This window comes from Drosophila bipectinata, chromosome 3R (genome assembly GCF_030179905.1).
Source record: "Drosophila bipectinata strain 14024-0381.07 chromosome 3R, DbipHiC1v2, whole genome shotgun sequence".
NCBI classification, from domain to species: Eukaryota; Metazoa; Arthropoda; class Insecta; order Diptera; family Drosophilidae; genus Drosophila; species Drosophila bipectinata.
Window position 1 is genome coordinate 20,417,913 of NC_091739.1, and position 16,688 is coordinate 20,434,600.

A 16,688-nucleotide genomic window follows, 5' to 3' on the forward strand; every position below is an offset into this window, starting at 1 on the left:
TGACTCCCAATATTTGTTCAGTAGTTTGACCCTTTTTAACAGCTCTATACACACATAGGAGGGTGGTGTGTATCTGCTGGATGCAGTCCGTCGTTAACCCATTAGGCTAGCCCATCAATTGAGCCACAAACGATAGATGGCCCATGGAGATTCTCCGCCGTATTCCGATTCTGGCTGAGAATGAAGGCACTGGCACTCGCATCTGCATCTGCTCTCTCCGCCGTCTTATTTATGTGGCGTTACTTATGGGGAAAATTCAGCTCGCCCCCCCGAAATGATTTATGGGCACCGGCTCCCGAGACGAGATGTCTGCTAAACGCTCTCAATTAAAAGCCAAAGCACAGCCGAGCGCCTCTGAAATGACAAATTGTGTCGCGATTGACAGGCGGAGAAGATCTTGGCCCACAGCCTGCCTGGCAGTATCAAGAACTGATAGCAGGATTGTTCGTCAAACACCGGATGTTTGAATGGCTACATTACAACTATCTGTGTTTTGGTTTCGGTTCAGGTACCAGGAGACATCTCTCGGCAGTGCAAATATTGACCCTGTCTCTCGAGCTCTTCTAAGGTGAGCGGTAGCTGCCACAACTGCGTACTACAGGGTTTGCCTCCGGGTCATAAACTGAAACATCAGAGGGTATAGTATGTGGAGTGGAGTCTCCTCTCTCGGGCCGTGGTGGTGGGGCTATAAACAGACTCTGTCGGCGGGGGTCGCCGGTCCCCGGGCTAGTCCCTGGCTTTGTTTTGTTCCTACTCCCTGGCTGTGTCACCTCAATTGCGGCTGTTTTACTACCGATATTGTGCGCCCATTATAAAGATATAGATAAAAGCAGGAACAGCAACAACAATGACAACGCACTTGCTTTGGTTTTGCCCCTCCGTAGTACTAGTAGTAGTGGTAGTTTTGTTCTGTTTCTGTTTGTGTTTGTATAAAGTAATCAACAACATTAAACAAGCTCCACCAACAACCAACAGCCAACAGCCAACATACCATCATCATCGTCATCGTCATCGGCTAAGCAAATAAAGCGCTCTTTCCCGCTGGATTTCGGTTTTGTATTACAACGAAATTATTGTTATTTCCATAAGTGGGTTACGCGAGATAGTTTGGGGGAGGGAGCCATCATGGGGTCTTCTGCCCCTCCTGCCGCAGGTCCCTGGCTTTTAGGCACCTAAGCGTGGTTCCAGCCATTGTGTAGGTGTGAGAAACCCGATATGGTGCTGTCTCGACTCGGAGCTTGGTTTCTGCCAGTCGCTGGGGCTTGAGGTAAGTGCAATTTCGCAGTGGATGAGCAGCGGCTTTGTCTTCCTTGTAGCACTGCGGTCACCACTTTGTAGCTGGAGTAGACACTCTCCTCCAATCTCCACAAATCTTGATAACGCTGCTCGACATCTCTTTCCCAAAATACACACCGCTCTCTGTTTGTTTATAATATTAGACCCGGGAGGGAGGTGGAAGCCCGCATGAGGCTGGCGCCGTGGCACGCAACATGGAAATGAAAATAATGTAATGTGGCTACGTGCGGCAATTTAGGCGCCTCGCTTTTCAAATCCCCCGCTGAATTCTGGCCAGAAGTCAGTCCCAACTAGTACCCAGATTGTACCGAATACCGGACTATCTCCTCCCCCCCGAATTTCCCACCGGAGCGCGAATCTGCTCCCCGCCCCCTTTCTTGTTGATGTTTTTCGCGGTGGCGGCGTTATCACTGTTATCACTGCACTCTTTTCTCAAGTGGTTGAGGCTCAACGGCGATCGACGTTTGACGGCAGCGACTCGAAAAGCTGCTACTGTTTCGCGCTGATTCCAAAAGTCGCTGGTGCTGGTACTGGTACTGGTACTGCTGTGGTGCATAAATCGCTTTATGGCCCAGACCGGAGTTCTAGCCTGCTGACTGGGGCTTTATGGCCACATTACTCAAGTGCCCTATCCGCCCGCCCGCCTAGTCCCACACTCAGTCCCAGTCTCGGGGGCTATCTCCTCGCGCCCCGGCTCGGAATGATTTTATAGCCTCTCGCGACCTGGCCATAAAATCATTCCTAACCGTGTATTGGCATTGTAAAAAATATAGACCAGCTCTAGGGCGCGTTCTCTGAGTGAAATAATTCCGTCTTTTATGAACCAAGTCCCAGATTTTGTGGACTGGCCGCCTGTCTGCGTCTCTTATTTCGATAATTGTCTGAGAAATTTCCTTGATTGAATCATAATTTGTCCACTTTCCACCATCGGGTTTATGGTGTGTGTGTGTGCTGTTTTATGACGGGGATGATAGCACGTGGTTGATGAAATGGAACTGATTTCAAAATTCCCCCCACAATCGCAAGGTGGACTAAATTTATGGCCGCCTACGCCAGTGAGTTTCGATTTTTGTTTTATTTTCCATTGAGGTTTCTGGTGTTGATTTTCTTTGGGGTATCTTTGGGGTGATTTGGAGACGCGACATTGTAAACCCTGCCCTGCCCGGTTGTATAATTGCATTTATGGGCATCGTAAAAAAGGCTCTCCGAAGAACAGTATCTAAACAGTAGTGATTTCTTTTCGTCTATCGTCACTGGCTGTCGCAAAAAAATCAAACAACAGCCCCCGGAACGCAAACACAACGGCCCAGAAATAGAAATTTATGAGGTTCTCAGGTGAGACTGATTACGAATTGCGGCTCGGCGGTTCTCAGGTTCCGACGGGGCGCGTGACGATTTCCGCACACTAGATTTCCAAAATCAAAATATATACTATATACAGATACAGATACAGATACAGATACAGATACAGTCATGAGTATGTTTGACTATAAATATGAAATTGTCAGCTGCAGACGCCCACGCAATGCAGGAGGAAAAGTCCCATTCCCAGTCCCATTCCCATTTCCATTTCCATTTCGTTTTCGTTTCCATTTTCACGCCCCAACTAAAGAACATTTTGTATTTATAGACTTGTCTCATGCTGTGCATTTTAGTAGTTGCCCACATGATTTATATATTTTTAAAATCATTCCCCCCATCCCCCGGCTATGCATCTTTCGGCAGGGAACTTCAATTAGGATTGGGAGACCCACTTTCTTGGGGAAGACCGCTCTTAGACCGCTGTCCGATCTCCCATCTCCGGTTCGGGACAGCCATTTTTGTACCCCCGGCCAAGTGCGTGCAATAAGCCACTTCTGGCCGACTTCATATCGGGCCCGGGCCTAAAGCGCGGTTCCAGCGGGCCTGCATAGCGAAACCAGTTTGGCGAGTTCCCATTTTATTCGCGCCGGTGTGCGTGAGTGTGTCTGTGAGTGTGCAACACCAGCGACGACCAACCAGCATTTGAAAATGCAACATAAAAGCCAACTGGCAACAACTTTTGCAAAATACCCAACACGCAACCGCCCGCAGCCCGAGCCCGAGCCCGAGCCCTCCGATCTTCAATGGCCGAGCTTTGTAGTTGTGGCTGCCTCACAATGGGGCGTTTTTCTCATTCGACCATTGTGCTCCAGACTGGTGTGTGTGTGTGCCGAGTGCCCACATGTCCAGATACGAGTCTTCCAGCCGTCCGGCGAGTGCAAAGTGTGTAATTATTAGCTGCACATGCCTCGGTTGACTTCCAATTGCCGTTACTGGCTCTGCGGATCGGCATTCCTAGGGGATCAGTGGGGCACTGCGAATATTGGGCAGTCTTAGAGCCCTCTCGGTAATAAACACAGTATGCGCAGATCTTCCAGGGCCATGTCTTTCATCCCCAGACCAGGTATAATCCATCCATGGACCTCCCGCTGCACTGCAACCTTGTTGCACGTTGCTGGGTGGTCAGACATCCACACACAAGCCCGAAACACACTCGCAAGGTCAGGTCACTCTTATATAATAAGACATCGCTGCGGGTGTGTGTTTCCATCCATCTGCAGATTCGAAACTAAAGCCAGAAGACCAAAGACCCGACCCGAGCTCGGATCGGAGTTCCGTGAGACACAGACTTCGAATAATTCGCACAGCATTTGATGACCTTCTCGGTCTGTGTGGCATTTTATCTAGCCAGATATTGCCTTTGTGATCTTTATCTAAGTGTGTGGTTTATTTTGATATCTATGTGCTGGGGCTTTGTTGTTGTTGTTGTTGTTGTTGTTGGGTTGCTGCCATAAAAGCGAGAATCTCTTTTTATGGTCACAGCGAGTCGCATCGTCACCTCTTCGGCTGTGGGTCCGGGGTCTGGGTCTGGCTTTGGGATTGGTTTGGTTTTGGGTCTGGGTCTGGGTCCGTTGATGAGCACAAATGTTGCGTTTCCCAAGCTCGCCGTGGAACCGATTTGCTTATGGTTGCTTATGGCTGTAGTTTTATAATGTGTACAATATTTTGGTTTTGGCAGGGGCTTATCGGCTGCCAGGCATCATAAAATAGCAAAAAAAACCAAAGAGTTTGTTTATTTTTTTTTCGTTCAACGGCAGGGCAGATGCACAAGGAAAGCGTGCTTTTTCAGCAATGGTCTGACTTTCTCACTAACCACCTCTTGTATCCTCTTTCTTTGCAGATAAGATCACAGAAACCCTACTATACCGCAGATCCCGAAGTCGACTCACTGGTAAGTAGTCCCATCATCAGTCCCAGTAGCCACAACAAAGTAAATCCCATCCAAGACTGCTAACCGAAAGCTTCCTTGGCAGCCAGTTGACAAAGCCAAAGATCACGGCTGTTTGTCCAAAACGTCGACGGCAATTGAATAATTTTCTTTTATTTAGAATAAATCACAGAGAATTTAGCAAAAGCCACAGCAACGAACACAATTTATGAGCATTTGTGCCTCGCATCGCCACCGCGGACTGACTTGTTTAGTCACTTTATTGGACAGCGTTGCCATACTTTTCGCTCTTGATTTTTGCATGCCCCCCCCCCAAAAGGGGGAAAGGGGGGGTAGTGGCGGCGAGCGAACCCAACCGAACGACAATATGAAGCAGAACGCTTTAATGATGCATATGACATTTTTGCACTCTCTAAATGGGCTCACTGGCAGCCTTGGTTGTGCTGTGCAGCAGAAAATAAAGAAAACAACAATGGGCCAGCTTGGAGGAGGGAGAGGGGCATCCAGTCCAAGGCAAGTTCCTTTGGAGATCATGATCATGATCATCAGAAAGGGGGGGGCTAGACAATACAGGACTGTACTGTTTGGGGATTATTAGAGAACACATTAAGTTCAGATGCGTAGGGAATGAGTTCAATTCCGGTTGGAAACTCCCTATATTTTTAATCTTCGGCCAGGCGAGTCATAACATTTTTATGGCCATGAGTCAGGGCTAACGAAGGGATGCGAATGGAGGCCAAAAAGAGATCATTTCGGCAGACAGACTCCAGCATCCAACATCCAGTCTTCAGTATCCGAACATCCAACAGAATGTAAATCAAGACGGAAATGCCTCGTCCAAAGGGAGGAAAAAAAAAGTGCAAAACGAGCCGTGCAATTGGGTAGTCGGCCAGGCCGAGTTGGCTAAAAAAATGTGTATATATCCGCAGTGGCAGTGGCAGCCAGAGGACGAGCTACGTCTGGCGGAGTATAAAGAGATTATGGGCAAAACTAATTTTAATTGCCGGCAGTCGTAAATGTGTCACTCACTTACCCACTCACTCGAGCTGGTGGTGGTGGTGGTGGTGCCTCTGGTGGCCCTAATTTTATGCACTTGCAGATTAGTTTATTAGTTGTAGTACAAAATCACTGACTGGCCCCTACCCCCGTCCCAGCCACCGCCTGGCAGTGCCCTCGTAGATCTTAGATCGGCATGGCCATGGCCGTCGTCGTCGTCGTAGTCGTAGTCGTATCTCTCGGAACGCTCTTGCGTCTGCGTACTTTGGCCATAAATCATTTTGGTGGCATGCCACTCTGTGGTCGCCACTCCCCTTTATCCGCTATCGTGTTTGAACATTTAAAAGTGCATTTAGTAACACTCACTTAAAGGAGGAGAAACGAAAGCCCCAGCCCCAACTCCAGACTGAACCACGCCAGTGGCTGAGGTCGCTCGCTATAAAAATGTTTATGGCATGTCTTGGGTTAAAATGGAATTCCTCCTGGCGGTAATGGCAGCACAATAACCAAAACCAAACAGGCCACACAGCAGCAGTTAGCAGCATCGTAAAAATGTCAAATGTCAAGCTGATGTTTTAATTAGCGCTCTTGGATGGAATTAAAAGAGTGTGAAAGTCTACTAATTTTGTGAATTATCTTTTCCAATTTGCCACTAACTTTAAATTCTGTTCTTCTCTTTCCAGATGGTGCAAGCAATACAAGTACTTCGGTTTCACCTTTTAGAGTTAGAAAAAGTAAGTGCCACCTTCCAGGAAATCTTTCTAGTAGTATTAGCATTAAAGTATCCCAAGCTCGAATATTGTCACGCGTTTATGCCACATCATCGAGGGGAGCGCAGCATTTGTTTAGTCATTGCAATTAACCGAAAAGCCAACTGGCCAGCGTCCTGGCCAAGTCATTTATCACGGTCCCGAAAAAGACCACCCAAAGCCCGACCAGGACCCGAGACACAGTCTCCCAACAGCCTGGCCCATAAATAAGCCAGCCCGCCAAAAAACCGGCAATAGTTGTTGCCAACGGGCGCGCATTTCAATTACCAACATTTGTGTTGACATTTTATTGAGCCATGTTCCAGAGGGGCTGGAGGGGAAGGGGCGTGTCGTCCCACAGCAGGCGACCATATATCTAGGCTTGTCTAATACACTTGCAAAATGTCTAAATTAAAACTAAAGCAAGCCGCAGCTGAAAACAGAATTAATTGCCGATCGGAGGGGAATAGTTGTAGGGGCAGGATGTGGGCTTCGGGCTCAAATATTTGGCCAGCAGGTGGTTACACTTTCGTGCGTAAGATAACCCAGGAAAGTAATACATTCCCGGGAACAATGGAGTGCATTCTTGCCGGCAGTTTTCGGCTGCCTTTTGTTGTTGATACATGAGGTGTGATGACTGCGGAGCTCCACCTCCACTCTCCCGAGCAGAGTTCCCAGATTTTCCGGCAGCGATAAGAGCAGCAGGCCGACATAAATTAAATTTCCCGCCTAATGCCGGGGGAGGTTCGCGCTGAGGGGTGACCAGGGACCTTACACCTACTTGATTATTAGACACTTTATTGTCTAAATGGAAAAATTACAGGTTGCCTAATTTGTTTTAATTTCAAATAATATGCAGCGGCTCGGGTGCGTGTCTCCCTCTTAATGGAAGTTGTTCCTCAAACGCGGTCGTAATTAATGCCGACTACCCTGCACCACCTCCCCCTTCCTTAGCCGGATGATGTGATGTGTTTTTTTCTCTGTGTATTTTGTTGGTGGTGCTGCTGTGTCGAGAAAATTAATTAGGCAAATGCGCAACGAAGCGTGGAGCGAAGCTAAACCGAAACCGAAACTGAAGTCGGGATGAGAGCCAAAGCCGGACAGTCAAAGCCATAGCCATAGCCAGAGTCGAAGTCGAACCCGTCCAAAAGTTGCGCGTTCTTCACTCTTTTTTCAATTAAGTCTTAAGTAAGAAATTATGCAAAACATTCTCGAACCGAAACAAAAAGAAACAGGCAGGCCAACAAGATAAAGCGCTCAGGGAATATATCGGAGGAGTGGAGTGTCGGAGTCCAAGTCGAAGTCATTTGCCGTGGAATGCGGAGTGAGTGGGGAAATCTCCTCCTCGATCTAGGGAGATATAGGCTAATGACAGTGATCAGCGATCGGGGATTGGAGATCGGGGGATCGAACGAAAAAGAGAGTCAATCAATGTGCAATTAGTGCGATGGACAATGTTAATTACCCACGGCATTCATCGCTTTCTAAACAAACAAAACTAGTGCAGTAAGCCAAGTTAGTCAGTCAGTCAGTTAGTCAGTTAGTCTGTCAGACAGCTGCAATTTGTTGCACGGGCTGCAGGGTGCTGCTGCTGCTGCTGCTGTAGAAAGCCAGCAAAAAAAGACCAAAGAGACATATACACAACATTCAAGATCTTTATCAACATCACAGCAGACCACGACAGGTTTTTGTTTTGTCATTTGTCACTCACACAGCTTGCGACACACACGAAACCAACAAAGAACTGTAGCAACTTGTACAAAAAAGCGCAAAACCATGAAAAAATGAAGCGAACAAAAAATCGAAACTAAAATAAAGCATAAAAAACCCATTCATTTATATGCAGCCAACAAAATGCAGCGGTCGATTTTTGGCGTATAAAATAAATATAAATGCAAAGAACAAAAACTATAGCAGCCAGGCGGGTAGGCAGGCGGGCAGGCAGGCTGGCAGGAAAGAAACACAAAATATACTTAAATGAAATGTGCGGGCTGGAGAGAAAAAAACAACATCTGTATGTGGCTGTGGCTGTGAACAGTGAACAGAATCAGTTAAAAAGACGTTTTCAAGACTTGTGTCTGTCAAAACTGGTTTCCCAGTCTCGTAGCTCCAAGCTCCAAGCTCCGTCTCCGTCTCCGTCTCTGGCTCCCAAGCTCAACAGCTCCCCAGCAAACGGACAATTCTCGTCAGAGTCACATGCAAAAAATACAACAAAATACAAATGGAAAAAATAAAAAAACACTCCGAGGGGAGCAAAAAAATCAAGCAGAAGGCATTGCAATTGACAAAGCGACGGAGGACCGAGAGGACGGAGTGGTGGTGGAACGGTGGGACCGATCGAACCAACAGTGGGACAAACAGACAGAACACGTCGGGTCAGTTGCACACGCTTCTCCGCCGGCAGGGGGTATCTCCGGTATTCCGCCAGGGTACTGGAGAATCGGATCGGATCGGAGAATCGGCTGGGTAAATGCCGGCATGGGGGCAGGCAACGAAACAACATTAGCCAGGCCAACAGCCAGCAGCCAACGGCCGATTTGGGGGCCTTGTTTTGATGGCTTGGCCAAGATCGCTGAGGGATCTCGCACCGGCAACAGCAACAGCAACACAGCAATTGGAACAGCAACATCATCGCCATCGACAGCTGTACACTTTTGGCTTTCGATGATGCAAGCTGAGGGACGTCAAAAACCGATCAAGAGATTTTAGTAGAGACTATTAGCAGTAGGATAGGATATAGCACATTCCTGGCTCAATCGATCGCCACACATTCTATCAGTTTTAATTACAAAACATTTAAATGTCAGACCGAGATTAGCAAACTGGCCGAGTGAAGCAGACACGCAAGCTACTTAGACCTTGTCCGGGGTATCTGTATCTAAAAGCGGAAATCGAGAATTACCGCGGCGCAGATTGGAGCGATTTACATCGAGATTAGAATGGGGAGAGGAGGCTACCAGGGGCTGCTGTGAAAAGTTTTCTTAACAGGATGTACAAATGAGTGGCAGCATTTACAAGCAACGCCCTCCGGTTCCTGCTGCAGATCCACGTCCGCCTGTCGCCCTTGCAGCTCGGGGGCCCACCCAATGAGCCACTCTGCAGCAATGGCAATGTGCAACAGCAACATGGGGGCCTCTGGCCGACGGCCAGTCATAAATATCGCTCCGAAATGTCACATACAATGCTGACAAATTAATCAAAAAGTTATCAGGCAGCCGGCATCGAAGTCCGAGTCCGAGGCGAGTCTCTGAAGGGCCAACAGCAGAAGCAGCCGCAGAAGCAGCAGCAGTAGCAACATAAACATATCAATTTGGTTTGTGCAACATGTTGCTGGCGTGCTAATTGTAAGCTTTATGGATATTGTTATGGTCGCTTTGACAGCTACAAAGGCAATCATAAACACTGATACTCCTCGGATGCTATTGCTCCGTTTTCTGTAGCTGGCCCGCTCTTATCATCGGCGACGACAAATTTGACATTGTCCTGTCATAAACCAGTTGCAGCCTTTTTTTAATCATCGATTTTGGTTTTTGTTTTCTGCCTTGGCGTATTTTTGGTGACAATAACATTGAGAGCCAGCCTGCAAACGAGTTTGACAAGTTTGGGCAATGGGCAACAAGTTAATAGCCGGCCAGGTTGCAGCTTTCGCAGGCAGCAAAGGCAGCAACACTGCAGCACGTCAGCAACAACAAACAATTTGCATAACCAACGCGCACTTTTTCGTAAATTAAATGCCTGGGTCCCGGTTAAATGGAGCACCCTGTGGTGGCAGCAGTTGTTGCTGGTGTTGCTGCCACTGCTGCTGCTGCTGCTGGCCCAATGCAATTAATTTCTCTTTAGCTGCGGCGGCGGCTGCATTCCTTTCTTTGTTGCTGCATATTTGCATATATGCCTGACTCACACTCGCTGGGCCTTATCGCATTTGTTTTATCACAAACACACACACACATACTGGGACAGGGCCCAGACCCATACCTGAGGAGGGCCTGAACGCAGTCTGTTCCTGCTGACGCCAGCAATCTTCCCGGGATGCGTCTCCTCATGTGCTGGGCTAATGCGAGTGTTGCACGTGCTGCATGTTGTGGCCCGACTGGCCCGGCTGAAAGTGTGCCCCGGGGCTAAGCAGACTTCCTTTTGGGCCACAACAGTGCATTACTACGAGGCCCTCTTGCATATTTATGTGGCCCGGCTCGGGGTTTACGCCATTTTTGAGTGCCATCATCGGCCATGTCTCTGGGCCGGCAGTTTTCGGCTTGGAGCCACGGTCTTAAGGTCTGGGGCAGCGCATCAAAAGCAATTTGCATGCCATTTTCAGGCGGGGGTCTGCGGGGGGAGATCTCGGGGCAGATCAGGTTTTGTGGCAAGAACGCGATGGCGCTACGATGTGCGCGAACGGCAATGTTTGAGCTTGGCTTCTAGCTGATAAGTGAATGCAAAATAAAAGTTAGTCCTAAGATCCCCTTAGTCTGTAAATTATCGGAGACTAAACCCCCCCCATGCCCCTGCGACCCCGTAGAAGTAGTCCACTCCTCCCAATCAGCACCACCCCCTCCCAGATTAAAATAAGATATAAAAAAACCGCGGAGGTCATCCGCGGCATCCTAGACAACTCAAACTGATCATCTCTTCTCTCTCTCTTCTCTCCAACCAACCTACTTGCCTGATCCGCGGGGTTGTCTCGTTGCAGGTACACGAATTATGCGATAACTTCTGTCATCGGTATATATCGTGTTTAAAGGGTAAAATGCCAATAGATTTAGTGATCGACGAACGGGACACCACCAAACCACCGGAGTTGGGTTCGGCGAACGGGGAGGGCCGGAGCAATGCCGATTCCACGTCGCACACCGATGGAGCTAGTACACCAGACGTTGTGAGTACCCCCTTCGCGGGAGCACATGGTCCTATATTGGCGAGCTACAATGCGGTGGTGCACCCATGTTCGTAGTACGATAACGACCTTCTTGCAAAAACGAAGCGGGTGCTCACAATGCCCTGGGATTAAATGAATCAATAATAATAATATTATAATCAATCAGTATCTCGACCTGATCTGATCTGAAATCGATAACACACGCAAAGAGAACTAACTGACGTTGCTGCGCTGCATAAGCAAATTAAGTCACATTAATTTCACTTTGTGCAAGGCAAACAGTAAAGTAAACCATAATATTAATATTGATGAATTCAAATCCAATCCGAAATCGAACGCAGAAGAAGTTGTACGTCATTATGAACAAGAAACACTCAAACCAACCACAAACACAATAAACACACACACACACACACCTTGTAAATTAGTCTGAGAGCAAGTCTAAACGCCGATCTTGAAATGATTCTAACGCTGAACTTTGAAGCGATTAAGGGAGAGCAGAGGAGTTTAAAGCCGGGAGCAGCAGCAGCAGCAGCAGCCACGCCCCAGGATCAGCACACAGAGGACACGGCTACCAGTCCTCCGAGGGCGAGGCGACTGCGACACCAACCTGTGACCGACCACAGTGACGTACTACCGACAAACGAGCTTCCAAGGGGCTTCGGCCGAACCGGACGAACAGCGGACAGATGACGAGATACAAGATACGATCCTGGTATCCTCGAGATACCACTGCTGTTGCCGCCGCGGCCAAATTTTTTTGCTCTCCCCTCTGTGTACAGTAAATGCCATAAATTTAAGTCCAAGCCGGGCCAGTGGAGGCGCGGACGAGGCCTGCCTCCTCCGGGCCCCACTGGCTCGGCCCATCTCACTTCGACTCTCAAGAAGAACACGATACATCAAACATCCGTTTATATCTCAATCATATTGTAAATGATAGAAGATACACTGACAAATGAACAAAGCAACTGAGCAACAATAATTAGAGCCACAAACAGTTCGCCTAATTGTAAAAAGTACCAACAACTAAAGAAATTAAATGCAAGAAAGAAAGAAAGCGTAACTTAAACTTAAAAGATCGAGAACTGAACTCGAAAAGAATCAATAATGTTCCAGAACTTCGTTTTTGCAAGAGGCCCATATAGCTCGCCAATATATTATTAAATATTATTAACAAACTCACACACACACACCATTAACCAACTATTTTTGATTATTTTCCCCCACTCCCAAAAGAGTATACAAAGTTTAAAGTAACGACTTGTATTACGAACGTTTACTAACCCCCAACTAACCAATTTTAACCTTTTATATATGCACGTAACTCTATATGGAACCCTATATAGACCTATATATATATTACCCACACAGTCGCATAGGTTACATATATGTTTTTCGGATATGATACCGCCCAGTAGGGGAGCTGACCCTTTTGCCCGATTTCTCAGGGCGCCCAGTCAGCCGGTCGGTCAGTTAGCGGGATCGATAGCCCGGGTTATCGATTGAGTTTGTAAACTTGTAAATACTTGATACCCCCCGACACCCCCGTCCCCTCGAAAACTAGCCACAAAATCACACAAAAATCAGCAAGAACAACAGCCAGACACTGACAGCAGACAGCAGACATCTCACAAAGAAATATGTTGTATAAAACCCTTCAATTTTCTAAATCTCTATCTATCCCTCAAAAAAAAAAAAACTCTTGTTTGAATCTGTGTGCCAATTACTTGGAAATCGATCACAGCCCAGCACCCAAGACTTTTCACCGCTGGAGGAGACCTATGCGAGCTATCGCATCAAGCACGAGGCGGACTTCTAGTCCCCCGTCCCCACAATATACGCAGAAAACCTATCTTATATAGACATAACGCTTAGCCATGTAGTTTGTAACTAAATCCAGTCTAGGCTGCGCTTAAACTAAATCACATTAAGTGATGAGAGAGGACAAACGCTAAGAGTATAGTTAATTCCTAGAACTTGTATTCATACTTCTTCGCTTAGTTTATTATTTTTATCCTTGTTTTTGGGAATTTTCACTTTTGCAAAACTTGTATACGATTTTTCAAAAAACAAAACGTCCTTTATCCTTTCGCGTGTTCGACAACACTGGAAAGAACTTGCCAAATAACAAGAAAAAAATTAAAAATAAAAAATATTGAAAGCTAAACATTGAAGTTTTCAAAAACCTTTTTATTTTTGACTCTCATCTTCATGCAACGCATATACGTAAAAAGAGATACCAGAAAAGAAACCCAAACCTGAGTTCAAATGCAAAGTATACGAATAAAACTTTATTGTTTATTAACAAAAAAAAAATATAGAAAATCGAAAAAAAAATTAAGGTTAATTTAATTAATTGAGGATTGCCACGCGCCTATACGAACGACATTTTAAATGAGCCGAGAACATTGATATACGTAAAGCAACAACTTAAACTAAAAACTTTAAGCATTTACTAAAGAAATCGAGAATAACTACGCGATACTACTATTATTAAACAAGTACGAGCGGTGGAAGCTTCGTGCAATTCAAAAAGGAGATCCTAGGACCCTCGCCTGGGACTCCTTCCCCATTGTATACTATAGCGTACGTTATATAGTTCTTAGTCAGGTCCAGACTCCAACTTAGCAGACGCAGTCAGAGGGTTTCGGGTGTGCGAAGAATTCTTCTGCCGAGGAAACTCCTACTGCTTGTTTCTACTACCATTTTGAGTTGTAGACCATTACTAAACAAACAAAATAAACGCAAAATACAAAAATGTACTTAACTCGAGCTGCGAGCAGTAGTTCAGCTATATGGGCAGTCATTTGTATACCTAGACCATAGTCGGGCCGATTCCCACGGCTTATACATATAGCTACCTAACTAAACGACAACAACGTGAAAGCTTTTGTACTATTTTTTCAACCTAAACTTTCTTGCAAAACTAAAGGAAATTTGCAAACAAAAAATTAACCTAGTTGTTGTACTTTGTCTCAAAAAATAAATCTTGCATGTAAGAACTAAAATTAAACTCGACAAAAAAAAATAATGAAAAAGAAAAAGTATAAAAAAAAACCGCTGTAATTATCTGATAATTTTTTGTTGGCATATTTCGCTGAACTTTAGTTAATAATTGAAACATTGTTGCACAAACGGGAGAGAAAAGGTCCTTGTTTTGTATAATTTAATGTGCTAATGTGCTTTTAAACTTCGTTAGAAACATTTATTTTTTACTGAATGTTTTGCTGCCAAAAAGGTTACGAAATCACGAAGAGCAAACTTTTGTTGTTGCATTGTAAAAAAAAAAACGAAACACACAAATACTGAAACTGAAATACGTAATTGCTTTAGGTGATATTTTATAAAAATATAACACAAGTAAAATAATAATAGTGAGCAAGAATAACTTTAGAAATGATGCAGAATATATATACGTAATTATGTTTTAAAATCAACGGAAGGCGCTTTTTTGCTTTTTGCTATTTTTAAAATATACATATTCTTGTATAAAGAATTGAGAACATAAACTAATTATCACAATAATTTGAGCATACCTTTCTACAATTATTATTATTATTATTGTTTTTTACAAATACAAATTTTATTTAGTTTTTAGCAAAATTGTAAAATGAACTAAATGTTATAAGAGAGATAATGAGGAGAGAAACGCAATCAAAAATTAAGAGAAAAGCAAACTAAAATATAAATCCAACATGAAACCAACCAACAACTTCTATACGATATACGAATACATTTTAATGTAATATTTTTAATTATTTATATGTATACTAATAATATAATTAAAACAAGGAAAACAAAACCCAGATGGATTAAGTAAAACAAAACTACAGAGTAACGTTTAAAGAGTTAGCCAATAAATATATGAAACAAACAACAAACAAAAACGACAAAAAAAACCAAAATATATTTGAAAAGTATAAAACAAATTAAAGTGATGTTTCATTGACTTGTTAGTTGATAAGCAAGGACGAGCGCCGAGAAGGACCCCAACAAGGACGACCTGGAAATGGAGGCTACTGCGGATCTGCGGAACTATCTTAACATTTCAGCCGCGTTCGGACCAAGTTCCTTACTGGCTGGGAACCGTGTATCTAGGGGATTTCATGACGATTAAGATGGTTTCTTGATTTCCTTGAAATATCTCGAGGATATTCGTGTTCCTAGCTGGGAATGAACTCGATTTTCTTATACTTTATTTAAGGAGTGAAAACATTTGATAACCTTTGTGACTTTCAACGTATCATAGGACTATACCATAACTCAGCATAAAGTACTGACCAAATTCTGAATTCTGTAAGAACCTGCCAACTGGACCCTTCTCCATTAGCAGCGGGTGTAAACTGATAGGAACTCGACTCGTATTACCCAGTCGAAGGGCGAAAACCAGCGGCACGTGTAAGCCGCTTACTTTGCAGAACGGGGAGGGTTCGAACACGAGCCCTGATCCTGATTTAGGCCAGAATGGGGGTGCTGCCACCGCTCGGGTGTCTGAGAGGCGCAAGGATCACACAGGATAAGTGCTTCTGAGATCTGAAACTTGAGAACGGGTTCACCCGATCCTCCGGACAGCGGGCAGCCGAGGGGAATCGGTGGGGGAAAACCCACCTTAAATGGGTCTGTTTATTTTTACGTTTTTTTTTTCGGTTTTTGGGTGCGTGTTAGACGATTCGTTCGCCTAATGGTGGCTACAAGTAATTTGGCATTTTGCGTGATTGCTCGGGGCGTGTTTCCGAGCTCTTCAAAGTCGAACCAATTTGGAAGGCATTTTCCCCGCTCAGGGAAGAAAATGCCCTTTCGTGCTGGCTGGATTTTGTATTAATTTCTCGAGCAACGCCCCAAACACACACAATTTTCCAGGCAGCCCCGGAGGGAGAAACCTATAATTTTATAGGCATTAAGTCAATCCACTTCTTGCAGGGCGAACTCTTTCGGGTCTCGAACTGGTTCTGAAATCGAAGACCAGCCCAACAAAATGAGATAAAAAGGATCCCAGAGGCCTCGTCTCGGGCTCCTCCGGCTCATTAGCCGCACTCTCACCTCAAGCTGCTTTTGGGCCAACACACGAGTTAGCCATAAGGATTTCTTTCTTATAATTTACCTTTATGTGCTTTTTTGTTTGTTCTTCGGGCTTGTGACTTTCGGCGTCGTCATACTGTCTGCGTCTTGTGGCACAAACAAACCGCAGACTTGTCCCGAAATTTGTGCATTCATTTGTGAAACAAAGACGGAGACGGAGACTGAGACGGGCCTGGCCAAGTCCAAGGGTACAATTAATAAAGCAACAGGTCAACAAAGCCCTACAAATGCTGCCCGAAAAGATTGATCTTTTCTCGAGGAGGAGTTACGAATACCCTCAGAGTTGGTTATAAAAAATGCCCGATTATTAGGTCTTTATGGAGATAAATAAAGAGAATGATGAATGTAATAAAGTGAATACGACTATTATGTCCCTCGTGTAAGCTCCAAATTAGAGTATCCACAAGGCAGCCTTGTCCGAGTTCTTCCCAGCGATCGGGCTTGT

The 16,688-nt window shown here is 45.3% G+C and overlaps 1 protein-coding gene across 3 annotated transcripts in view; it reads left to right on the forward strand.

The window, feature by feature from the left end:
• hth (Meis homeobox homothorax) overlaps positions 1 to 16,688 on the forward strand; it is a 112,043-nt gene that overhangs the window by 33,806 nt on the left and 61,549 nt on the right. For 2 of the 3 annotated variants that reach the window (XM_017244047.3, XM_017244058.3), the window contains 3 exons: positions 4,499 to 4,549; positions 6,226 to 6,276; positions 10,979 to 11,164. In XM_017244047.3, coding sequence (XP_017099536.1) covers positions 4,499 to 4,549; positions 6,226 to 6,276; positions 10,979 to 11,164 — 288 coding nt within the window. Of the gene's footprint in view, positions 1 to 4,498; positions 4,550 to 6,225; positions 6,277 to 10,978; positions 11,165 to 12,908; positions 15,091 to 16,688 lie in introns of those variants that run through there. The other variant, XM_017244073.3, reaches the window with a different exon arrangement.